The sequence below is a fragment of the Onychostruthus taczanowskii genome, unplaced genomic scaffold (assembly GCF_017590055.1).
Source record: "Onychostruthus taczanowskii isolate IOZ18803 unplaced genomic scaffold, ASM1759005v1 scaffold3, whole genome shotgun sequence".
NCBI classification, from domain to species: Eukaryota; Metazoa; Chordata; class Aves; order Passeriformes; family Passeridae; genus Onychostruthus; species Onychostruthus taczanowskii.
In genome coordinates this window covers 23592935-23605686 of record NW_024500349.1, presented here as the reverse complement: position 1 = coordinate 23605686, position 12752 = coordinate 23592935, and the positions used below count along the sequence as shown (strand labels likewise).

Genomic DNA, 12752 nt, shown 5'->3' with positions numbered 1-12752 from the left:
TCTAATTTAGCAATTTAGAGAGGTACATCTGAGCCAGTCGCTCCAGTTGTTTTTATGGTACATGGAATGAAGATTAACATCCTTTGATGTTATTTAACATAATAATTGCCATTAACATCCTTTGATGTTATTTAATATAATTAACATTAACATCCTTTGAAGACCATCCAACTACGCAGCTGATCACATGTCAGAATCAATGCTGAATAGTGTCAAGAATATACTCTGGACTAATCTCCTACTTATGATGCTTTTAGATCATATTTACAAAAAAAAAAAAAAAGTCTGAAAGCTCCGGAAAACATTTCTTTTAAGATATACAGAATGATTTTTGAAGGATGGCCCACGCCAATGCCTTGTGTTGTTTGTTCCTCTTCGAGCTGGCTCCAAATGTAACTACAGACCCCCAGCTCTGCCCTGGGGTGATGCTGGGTGAGGATGCTGCAGCAGTGCTGGTCCCCTCTCCCCACAGCTGCCCCGGTCACCTTCGTGAAGCCGCTGCACAACCTGGAGCTGCAGGAGGGTGGCACTGCCCACCTGTCCTGCGAGGTGTCCAGACCTGATGTCCCCGTGGAGTGGAAGAAGGGCACGACTGTGATCCAGTCCAGCCACAAGTGCAGCATCCAGCAGGAGGGGAAGGTGCACACGCTGCTCATCCGCGACCTGAACCGCGCCGACTCCGGGGAGTACAGCTGCCACACGGCTGCTGGCAAGACCACGGCCAGACTGGAGGTCAAAGGTAGGGTTCCTCTGTGCCCGGCAGTGGTGAGAGGAGGGAACATCGATTTTTAGAGCTCTCTATTTCAAGAGAGACACTGATCAGTGGAGCAAGTGCAGCAGAATCCACCAAGTTTGTCAGAGGGCTGGAGCACGTGAATTACATGGACAAGTCCTGTTGTGATAGGACAAGGGGTAATGGTTTTAAACCAAAAGGGGGATCATTTAGATTAGGTATAAGAAAGATATTTTTTACAAAGAGAATGGTGAGGCCCTGGCATGTGTTGTCCAGAGAACCTGTGGCTGCCCCTGGATCCCTGGAAATGTCCAAGGCCAGGCTGGACAGGGCTTGGAGCAACCTGGGATGGTGGAAGGTGTCCCTGACAGTGGCAGGGTTTGGAAAAAGATGATAGTACCTTCTAATTTAAACCATTCTGGGATCTAAGTCTAAGTAGAGGTGAGGGCAGCTGATTTTGGTAACTGGGGAAGAGAAAGTGGAAGGGAGACCTCACTCTTTGCAGCTTCTTAGTGGGGATCTGCAGAGGAGAGAGACACAGAACTTTCTTGGAGAACTCAGTAAAGAGATGACAGGCAACAAGTACAAGCTGCAGTGAGTGAAATTCAGATTAGAAAAAGTCCAACTTATAACATGAAGGAGTGGTCAGACTTTAGAACTGAGATCCAGAGGAGTGGAGGAATCTCCATCCATGTTGTCCTCCCAAAGTCCTTTCAAACTTTAATTATTCTGTAATTGACCTTTGGCTGCAAGATCTGAAGCCTTGGATTGTAACACAGGATTTATATATTCTGTATATATTCTAATATAACCTACATCTATTATTCTCTATAGTAATAATATTTTATATCATGTATTACATATATAATTCTATTTTGTATATTATTATATTATACCAGTCTACATATTCTATATATTCTATTATATTCAATATAGTATAATTTTCTGATGTGTTCTATATATGCTAATATATATTAATACATATTATATTTATTATATATTTATACATATTATATATATACATATATGTATATTTTATATTTTTATATTTTTTAAAATATATTTTTTAATATTTTTATGTTTTTTGAGTGATTTTATCCCATTCTATGATTTTATTTCAAGGATGGAAAGCTGTCTGGCCTTCAGTAATAATTACTGACCTGCAAATTTTTTGTGAAAAGAAGTCTGAGATATGGGGAGAGAAATGTAGCTCACATAGAAATCAAATTTTTCTTGCTGATTAACTCCTCTTCCTCCTCATCCTCTGCCTAGGTTTGACTTTGGCATCCCTGGATGCTCTCTGTAGGGAAACCCAGCCATAATTGTCCATGAACTTCACAAACAGCTCTATCCACACCTCAACAATAAAACACCCCTCCGTTTAGATCGGAAGAGCACACGTCTGAAACCCAGCCATAATTGTCCATGAACTTCACAAACAGCTCTACCCACAGCTCTATCCACACCTTAACAATAAAACACCCCTCCGTTTTCTATTTTTGCCTCACCCACTTTTCATTTCCTCTTTGCCCTGCCAGGCCTGCCCGTGCTGTTCCAGCAGTGGCTGAGGAACGAGGAGGTGGAGGAAGGGCGCACGGCCGTGCTGCGCTGCGAGCTGACGCGGCCGCACGCGCGCCTGGAGTGGCGGAAAGGGGACACGGTGCTGCATCCCGGGGACAAGTACGAGATGCGCCAGGAGGGGACACGAGCCGAGCTCCTCATCTACGAGGCTGAGGCTCAGGATGCTGGAGAGTACACCTGTGACTCGGGGGATCAGCAGACCACGGCTTCGCTGCAGGTCAAAGGTAGGACGAGGATTGTTTGTCCATCCTTCACAGGGGGGATCCTGGGATCATCCAGGCTGGGCTGGATGGGGCTCTGGGAGACCTGGTCTAGTGGAAGGTTCCCTGCTCATGGCAGGAACTGGATCTTTAAGACCACTTCCAACCCAAACCATTCTCTGATTTAGTTTGAAAAAGATCTCTGAGATCGTGGAGTCCAACCATTAACACAACACTGCCAAGTCCACCAGTAAACCATGTCCCCAAGTGCCACATCCACATGGAAATTTTATTGCCGAGTTATCACTGACACTCTGTGAAATCAAACTGAGGTATTTCACCACGCCTAGGACAAGTCCATTTTAAATTGATCTATTGCATGTCTTAGTGCCTGAGCAGTCCATGAATTGTGACTCTTTGCCTTTCTTAGTGGCTGAATAGTTTTATTCATTTTGTATTAAGAATTCTATGATTTTGGATTTTACAGTTTTATTAATTTTGTACTAAGAACTCTGTGGGTTTGGGATTTTAGTTTTATTCATTTTGTGCTAAGAGTTCCATGTCTTTTAGATTAGATCACACTTGCAGATTGCGGGTTTAGTCACTGTAACAAACTCCTGCTCAGAGCATATGATTTCAGAGGTTAAACACTCAAAATCTCATGTGCCAGCTGAGGGAACTGGGGTTTTTAACCTGGAGAAAAGGAGGCTTGGGGGAGATGTTCTCACTCTCTGTAACTACCAGCAGGAGGTTGTGGTAAGGTAAAAGTTGGTCTATTTTCACAAGTGACAAGCAATAGCATGAGAGGAAATGGCCTCAAGTTGCACCAGGGTGGGTTTAGATTTGGTATTAAGAAATAATTCTTCGCTGAAAGGGTGGCCAAGCGTTGTCACAGACTGCCCAGAAAAGCAGTGGAGTCACCATCCCTGGAGATAGTTAAAAGATGTGCAGATGTGACACTTGGGGATGTGGTTTAGTGGTGGATTTGGCTGTGCTGCGTTAATGGTTGGACTTGACCTTAAAGGTCTTTTCCAACCTAAAGTGTTCTGACTCAGTGTCGTGAGTGGTGTTGTTGTGCTCTGTGTGCTTCCACTGGGAATGGTGAGTATGGCCACGTGAAGACCTTTAGATGCCCAGAGCAGCACTGGCCACCTTTGCAGCATCATCAACTCATTCCATGAGTGGCCAGCAAGCAAAACTGTGGTCCAGAAAGAGGGGAGCAGCCCAGCTGCAGAAGTCACAAGCAGGTTTCTCACCTCTGAGCGCTGTCACTGATGCAGTTGCTTCTCCACTGCAGTACTGCCAGTGCTGTTTAACAAAGAGCTGAAAAACGTAGAGGCTGAAGAAGGGAGAACAGCAGTTTTGCACTGTGAGATCTCCAAGCCGGATGCTCCCGTTGAGTGGAGGAAAGGAGGGGTGGTCATTCAGCCCAGTGACAAGTACGAGGTGAAGCTGAAAGGCACCGTGGCTGAGCTGATCATCCGTGGTGTAGAACCTGATGACTGTGGGGATTATACCTGCAGCACTGGATACGAGATCACCACAGGGTCTGTGTATGTGCAAGGTAAGGTGGTGGAACGTGCTGGAAATGCTCTGGTTTTCTGCCTGGGTTTCTTACTCCAAAATCTTTGGCAGTAACTGGCCAAACAGCAGAAAGTCCATTCATTTCTTTCCTGATTCCAGCGAAGGTATAAACACTCACCTCCAGGCTGAGGTTTGACCCATCTTTTTAAGTTAATCTAGTTTAAAGTACTGACCATACTGTGTCTCAGAGCAGATGTTGGTACTGCTGAAAAACTTGGAGCAGTGGTCGTAAAAATACTGAAATTCTTGTTAAAACTGATTGCAGCTTCTATCATTGTTGATAATCTTATTACTCCTTTAAAGCACTCAAGTGAACATTTAAATCTTTAAGTACCTCCCTGCCTCATACAATTTCTACAGATGTTTGCAACACACAGGAGAGCCAGGCATGACCAGGGCAAGGAGTGGAGTTTCCTCCAGTGAAATTATGTTTGCAAACACACACTGCTCCTACAAGCATCTGGAGGGGTGGAAGGTGGTTTCTTGCCCTCTTCAAGACAATTCTAGTTCTTTTTTTCCCTTGGAAAAGCCCTACAAGTTTAACTCTGCTGGAGCTGCGCTTGGGCTTGGGTTAGCCCTGCAGGGAGCGAGTCGTGCGCGTTTGTTTTTGTTTTCCTTTGGCACCTTCTCTTGCTCTGTCGGCAGAAGAAGCAGCCGTGATAGTGTCTGGTTTAAGGAGCACAGACGTCTTTGTGGGCGAGTCGGCCACGTTCACCTGCGAGCTCTCGCACCCGGGCGTGAAGAACGTGCAGTGGTGGCTCGATGGGACCCCCCTCCACAACAACCTGGTGACTGAAATCTCTGAGCAGGACGGCAGGATCCACACTTTAACCCTAAATGACGTGGCGTGCCACGACTCGGGCACTGTCACCTTCAGAGCTGGGTCCCTTATATCCTCAGCTAAATTATTAGTCAAAGGTATTTCCCTGTCAGCAAGAAACACGTGGCCACCGCTGGACTTGCTCCATGTGCTGGTGCTTCTGCCTGCCAGGCTACCCTTACCAAATCCCTTCATGCTCCTCCTGTGCCCTGCAACCCTCCCACTCTGCAAGGCACCCACTCTCACCCCAGAATTCTTCTGGGTACAACCACACTGATTTTTATTTTTTTTCCTCACTCACCCTCAGATTTTTTGGATTTTATAGGTGAGGGAGGGTTGCAGGGTCAGGGCTGCTGCTTTCACCTGACATCGAAGAAGAGATGAACATAAACATCAGCACCTGACTTTATATTCCCACTTCAGCTTTTTTTTCCCCATATTACCACAAAATCTTGCAGGGGTGGTAATTCCCAAATTTACCACTGTGCTGCTTCACAGCTGGGCTACTGATGCTGAGCTCAGCATGTTCCCAGGACAGGATTTTGGGCTGTTCCTGGAAAACCAATGGGTGTGTGACATTCCAGTAACACAGAGACAAAATGTGCCTTGTTTTTAAAAGCTCATCCCTGCACTGGCAAAGCTTTCTGGTCTGTTGAAGAAATATGTTCCCCATTTGGTAAGGGTAGCCAAAAGCTGCAAATAACACTGAGCTCCAGACTTGATAAAGCAAGCTCCTTCCCACCCACTCCTTTTATAGCTGTGGGGAAGATCTGTTGTTTTTCAGGCAAAGTTAAGGCTTATTCCCTGCTTGGAAAATGGATATATACAGAGATATAAAGGGTTAAAATATCTACTCCTGTGCTATAACTGGGCCATAACAGGAATGATCCACAATATGGAATTGTAGTCAGTGGTTGGTGTTTCCTTCTCTGCATCACGTGTCCCTTGTACATTCAGGAAATTTGGTTCTCTGCAGAGATAAAATGTGAAATCACTTCTTTGTGGTATAGAATGATGCAGTGACAACGCAGTGGGCAGACCCCACAAGTGCTGTGTCAGTTTGCATCCATTTTCAGAGACAGAACCTGGTTCTGAGCTCTCCAGGCAAAAAAAAAAAAAAAAAAAAAAAAAATTAAGGGGGCCAAAAAAAAAAAAAAAATGCTTTTTTGGCACGACCAAAAAAAAAAAAAAAAAAAAAAAAAAATCTAGTGTGCCTAGAACATAAAATAAATGCATTGTTAGGTATTTTGCTCAGTGAATTTACAAGCTCCTGAGGTATTTCCATTTCATGGAATCACAGCATCACTGATTTTGGAAGAAATGTCTGGAGATCATCCAGACCAACCCCACAGCTCGTGCAGCTACACACGTGTATGTGGATATTTTGTGCTTCCATGAAGCCAAGATTCCTGAATTGCAAGCCTGAATCACACTAGCAGTATTTTATAACTGGATTGGGATAACCCCAGTTACACTATGCTCAGTAACACTCGATTTCATAGAAAAGTGAAACATTTTTAAAATTCCAACCATTCTTGTGTTGACAATTTTGTGCACTTTATTTTGTCCACAAATTTAAGCATAAACTTTTGTTTGAAATATATTTCAGTCTAGCAAGCCATCCATGGCTTGCTCTTCATCAAGGAGCAAACTGACTTGTTCCTTGTGCCTCGTTCTCCTGGTTTAAGGCACGTTGGTAATTTGATTTATTCTGTAACAAGTGAGATCTCAGCTTTTCATGCTGGGAGTCCACAACATCATTGCCCAGCAAGTCATTCATTCCATGACCTGCAGTGATGCTCACAGATGATGGGGGGAGGATGGAGAAGGGTAAAAGAGCTGCTGCTGTTTTCTAGCTCCTCTGGGCAGGTGAGAATTGCAGGTTCCAGGGCACACGTTGGCTCCTCAGTCCCAAAGAGCTGCACAGGTGAACGGGGCCACCAAAATCCTTGCCCTGGCCAACAGCGAGGGGACAGTGGGACCAGGACCTTCTCCAGTACCACAGGTGATATTTGCTGTGAGAAACACATTTCTGCATCTTATGGAAGGGGATGTAGTCGTGCTCCCCAGACACCTGCTTGTTTCTTCAGTCAGCAAAACATCTCCAGGATCTTCCACGGAGCCTCCTCTCCACAAACACAAGTGGCAGAGGGAACCTTAGTGAGTGGGATCAAGCCTTGCAGCAAGTTTCCAAATGACGTTTGCAAAGCTCTCTTTGCTCCCCAAGGTCTGCCAGGAGCATCCCAAAGCCTCAGTCTGCTGCAGCAGTTTCAAGAGGAGCATTCCAGACAGAGTCCCTGTTGGGTTATCCCAGCTGGCTTGTGAGCAGAGCAACTATTTGAAGAATAAGGGCATCATAGAATCACAGGATGTCCTGAGCTGGAAGGGTTCCTCAAGGACCATCATGTCAAGCTCCTGATATCCCAGCTTTCTCTGATTGTCATCTTTTTATGTCCCTTTGCAGCCCTATTAAAAAAATATATATATATATAGTTGTTTTTTTTTTTTTAAAGCTGATGTAATTCTGCTAAGAATGATGTTTCAGAGAGACTTCCATTTTCAGACTGCATTGAGATTTTTCCTTTTGACCTGCATATTGCATTGTCGATGGATGATCCAGTCTGACATCTCAGGAGGGACCCTTGGCTGCTTTGGGAACTCACAGTATTTTAGGTCAGATATATCTACTGTGCCTTGCAGCTGCCTCACAAGAAGCAGAACTTGGGTTTTAAAAGTGTTTAAGAGCAGTCTCATGGATCTCACCACCTTAGAGGAGCTGCATATTCAGCTGCTCTCAGCATTTTATGGGATCTCAGTCTGAGATGTCAGTGGTTTATGATCTCTCAGTGATCTCTAGATTAAATACTGTAAAGGAAATCCTATTGTTTTTCTCCAAATAATGTGTCTGCTGCAGAGAAACACACAAAAAGTCAAAACAATATTCATCTGCTCCTGTGGAGTGCCCTTTTTTTTGTCACAGTTGTCCTGGATATTTGCTCCTCACGTGATTTCTGACAGCCAAGACCACCCCAGGACAGGAATGAGTGCCTGCATTTGAGGACTGTTTATTTCTGATGAGTAGTTATATTTTAGTCACACAAGGAGCTTTCAGTAGGGTTTGTGGTATTTTCCTATTGCTCTGTGAGGTTGAGAGTTGCAGGGAACCACTCCCTGCAGTCCTCTGCATCACACTTCTGCTCCACATTTGGGAAGCAGAAGTGTTTCACATCCAGTGCTCCCCAGCCTGGACGATCTCAGAAACACTGGGAGAAACACCAAATTGGAGAAGCAGTCCAAACTCAGGACTGTTCCAGCACAAGCCTTATAATTCCTGGTGGCCCATTTCCCATGGTCATGTTCTAATGCACCAGTCTGGCTTCCATCCTGCTTGATGCTGACACAGGCACAGACTAAACTGCTAATCCCCCTGCTTGCAGTGCCACTCTGCTTGCTCCCCACGGGCTCTGTGCTTGGCAAAAACCCTCCAAGGGGTGGTTTCCATGGGGATCCACTAATGCATGTCCTTCCTGACGTGTTGGTTAACAGATCCCACCATTGAAGTGGTCAGTCCCATGCAGGACATAACTGTTGATGAAGATGGCCCAGCAGAGTTCATATGCCAATATTCTAGGCCAGTGCACGCCATCTGGAAGAAAAATGATCAGGAAATACATGCAGATGGGCAGCGAGTGATTATCGATCAGGACTGGAATGTGAGCATGCTAAAAATTAACCCCACGGTCCCAGAAGACACTGGAATCTATTCTTGTGAAGCTGAAGGCATTAAAGTGATGGCTACACTTGATGTTCAAGGTGAGGTCTTCCAGCCAGAGAGGAAGACTACCATGGGTTCCAAATAAACGAGGTAGAAAAAATCATGGCGAGGCTTTGCAATAAGGGACACATCAGATACCTGCTCTTGCTGTTCACTCCAGTACTGAAAACGAGGATAAAAATAGTTGAGGGTAAAGTGAGTTGAATATGAAGCTGCAGGATGATCTTATTTCTAATTTACACTCACTCACTGCACCACTTACCCACTCCACCTCTTCTGCAGTGAGCTGGAGTGTCGGTGTGATGGGATGTGTCCTGCTGAATTGTAAAATCACAGGTGTATTCTTGGTCCAAAGCAATAATACAAATATTGTTTTGCTATTAAAGAGCAATTTTTACAGCACTTTTTACATGAAACCAGTAACTAATGGGTAGCGTGGAATTCCATTTTATTTTGCTGAGTAAAAGAGTTTGGTAATTTACCTATTTCAGTGATCCCTCAGGAATTACCTCCTCACTGAGTACTCACAATTGTGGAGACCCTGAAGAACAATATATACAAAATTAACAAAAAGTTAGGATTTTACATGGAAATTTCTTTTTTTTTTTTTTTTTTTCTGCTGCGTTTGGAATTTCTGGGTTTGGTTACCAAGTGAGTTGGAGTGATCAGCAACAGCAGGTTCTGATTTCTGAATATTTGTGGCTATTTTGCCTTCTTGCTTAACTGCAGTTGGTTAGAGCAGAAGAACAGGGTGTTATTTATTATAATGGTTTCTACATTGATAAGCACTTTCCATTGTAGGGATTTAAAAAGATTTTAATGAACATAATCTAAAAGCATGCAAGAGGAAGTAGGGTTAGCAATTGGCTGCTTTCCATAATTAGGGAAACCAGTGCTTCCAAAGTACACAGATAAACAATTTGAGTTGTTCTAACAAAAATTACACATTCTCCAAGAAGAGTCTGCAACCCCCTCATTGCCCTCCATAAGTATGAATCTTATAAAATTCAGAATATTTTTAGTGTTGTAGAAGCCCAGAATAGTTTGGGTTGGAAAAGACCTTAAAGGTCATTTAATTTCAAACCCCCAGCCATGGGCAGGGACACCTTCCACTGTCCCGGGTTGCTCCAAGCCCCATCCAACCTGACCTTGAACACTTTCAGGGATGGGGAGTCCACACACAACATCTCTGGGCACCTTGTAATCAGTAATAAGTTAATCAATATCTGGTAAATTATGCTTTTTGGGTATGTTTGTTTGTTTTTACCATTAAATAAATGCCTCAGTTTGGAGGTTTTTAACATTTTATTTATTTTTACTAATGTTTTTTTTTGCTGGGCATGGTTCCAAATGATCTGTAGAGATCTGAACAGGAATGTCTCGGGGTCTTGGTTTATAACACAAATCATGCTGACCATTTTATGGCATTTGTGTAAACTGTATTTACTCAACCATGTGTCCCCACCCTTGTGCATGTCATTTGTCCCTGCAGCAACATGAATTATACCCACATGCACCAGCCCACATTTAATTTGGCATTGAGTTAATTGTTCCTGTCCAGGTGCCAGCTGATGCATGGCTGGAGGGTGGAGGTTTGTGCATGTTTCTGACCCCACAACTCACCACACAGCACGGGAAAATAGACCTCAATGTCACAGAGCTTTTACAATAATTCAGAAATTTACCATTCAAAGTAATCTTGATAAAGATTTTGACTTTGTGTGTTTCCTAGAGGCAGAATTATCTCAGATAAATGTCACTATAGCTTTGCCAGCCATAACATTCTCTTACATTTGCTTTGCAAGAAAAGTAATGAGATTTTATCATGAGCTGTCAGTGGATTCACATCTCCCCCATCATGATGATAATTGTGCTGTCTGGGAGATCTTTGGGAAACTGTCATAGGACAAAAGGAATTTGCACTTTATCTTCCCGAGCTATGCCTTCCTATTGACTATTGGCCTGATTCATACAAATATGTCCATTTTTTCCTTTATTTATAAAAACCAAGTTTTTGGAAGAAATCTGGGTGAAATGCTAGAGGCTCTAGATGAAGTGCTGGAGGGTCTAGAGATTTATCATTACTTTTAAACTGTCTTTAAATCTTTTTATTGTAATACTTCATTAGAGCACATATTGCAATCAACAATTAAACCTACAAGCACAGTTTATCACATCCACATTTTTCCACCAGCTTTGCAGCAGTGGGAATCATCCAGTGCTCTGAGGCTTGCCAATATTCAGAGATATATGGCCAAATAATTAATTCTGTTAATTCTTCTTTTCTAGCCAAGAACAGCATTGTCCAGGGCTTGGAGAACGTGGAGGCTGTGGAAGGAGGGGAAGCCCTGTTCGAGTGTTACCTCTCCAAGCCTGAGACCTACAATTACAACTGGCTGATTGATGATGAGCCTGCCAAAACCACAGAAAACACTGAGATGGTTTACTTTGAAAATGGACTCAGGCATATCCTGCTGCTGAAGAATTTAACTCCCCAGGACAGCTGCAGGGTGACTTTCATGTGCAGTGATGCTGTGACCTCAGCCTTCCTCACAGTGAAAGGTAACTCAAGTGCTTGAGCAGGGAAAATCTTCAATTTCTGGTTGGAAAGGGGGAAAGAAACCAGGGAAATATGATGAGTAGCGGCAAGGAAATGTTGCATTTGTTGTTTGTCTCTTATCTAAATGTTCTTCCCACGCAACAAATCACAGAATCATTCAGGTTGGGAAAGATCTCTGAGATCATCAAACCCACCATGAACCCACAGAATCACAGAATGGATTGGGTTGGAGGAAACCTTAAAGATCATCCAGTGCCACCCCTTCCATGGCAGGGACACCTTCCACTGTCCCAGGCTGCTCCAAGCCCCATCCAACCTGGCCTTGGGCATTTCCAGGGATCCAGGGGCAGCCACAGCTGCTCTGGGCACCCTTTGCCAGGGTCTCACCATGCTCACAGCAAAGAATTTCATTTCTTCCTAATATCTCATGTAAACCTACTCTCTGTCCATCTGAATCCATTCCCCCTTGTCCTGTCACTCCATGCTCTTGCAAAAAGTCCCTCTCCATCTTTCTTGTCGGCTCCCTTCATATACAAATCAGGTCATCCCAAAGCCTTTTGTTTTCCCTGAAAAACAAAAATCTGAAAAAAATCCAATTCTCTCACTCCTAAATGGGTGATGCTTTACAATTTCCTTGTTTTCTTGCTCTGTAGGATGTGAGATGGTTTATAAGCAGGAGCAGTTGGCACTGAATTAGCAGCAAATGATTGTCTTAGAGCTGTCATGATTCTGATGGATTTGGTTGTGTTTATAGGCACTTCAGGCCTTCAGAGAGGGGGGTTTTATCAGCCACAACGTTATCTCTGTATCCTTTTACTTTATGCTATTACAGGAGACCCCAGTGGGGACCAGAAACCCTTTCTGTACAAGAAAATAAGAGTACAAAAGCAGAGATCAGTCTCCACTTATGGATTAGATGGGGTTTGGAGCAACCTGGTGTGGTGGAAGGTGTCCCTGCCCAAGGCAGGGGATGCAGCAAGACGGGCTTCAAAGTCCAAACCAAACCATTCTGTGATTCTAAACCTTCTGTTCTGGCAATACACATAAACCTTTTAACGACCTCCTTGCTCTCCAAGGCCTGGCTGTTCAGAGCTTCAGCACAAATAGTCACAAAATCTCCTGATTGTTTCTGTGACTGAGGGCTTGATCGCTGATTTTAATCTACAGGGTGGCGCCTGCAGTTCTTGCAGCCTCTCAGGGATGTGGAAGTGTCTCTGGGGGAAAAAGCAACATTTAGCTGTGTCCTGAGTGAAGCTGTGCCAGTTAATGAAGTGGCCTGGTACAGCAATGACACAGAGATCCAGCCGGGTGAGGACTGGGAGGTGCAAGCAGATGGAAACAAATACAAACTTATTCTGAAAAAAGCCCAACTGCATCATTCTGGAGAGGTGACCTTTGCTTCCAGGGAGGCCATTTCATCAGCCAAGCTTTCTGTGATTGGTAAGTGTGTGTTGTTCCAGCCCAGGGGCACTCAAAATCTCAAACTTTTGGTATTGAGC

The 12752-nt window shown here is 44.0% G+C and overlaps 1 protein-coding gene across 35 annotated transcripts in view; it reads left to right on the top strand.

The window, feature by feature from the left end:
- The window catches only part of OBSCN (obscurin, cytoskeletal calmodulin and titin-interacting RhoGEF), a 182783-nt gene that overhangs the window by 98153 nt on the left and 71878 nt on the right, over positions 1-12752 (top strand). For 30 of the 35 annotated variants that reach the window (XM_041408719.1, XM_041408712.1, XM_041408708.1 and 27 more), the window contains 7 exons: positions 473-739; positions 2272-2538; positions 3812-4078; positions 4744-5016; positions 8465-8731; positions 10983-11255; positions 12421-12693. In XM_041408719.1, coding sequence (XP_041264653.1) covers positions 473-739; positions 2272-2538; positions 3812-4078; positions 4744-5016; positions 8465-8731; positions 10983-11255; positions 12421-12693 — 1887 coding nt within the window. The remainder of the gene's footprint in view (positions 1-472; positions 740-2271; positions 2539-3811; positions 4079-4743; positions 5017-8464; positions 8732-10982; positions 11256-12420; positions 12694-12752) is intronic. The other 5 variants (XM_041408707.1, XM_041408717.1, XM_041408720.1 and 2 more) reach the window with 5 other exon arrangements.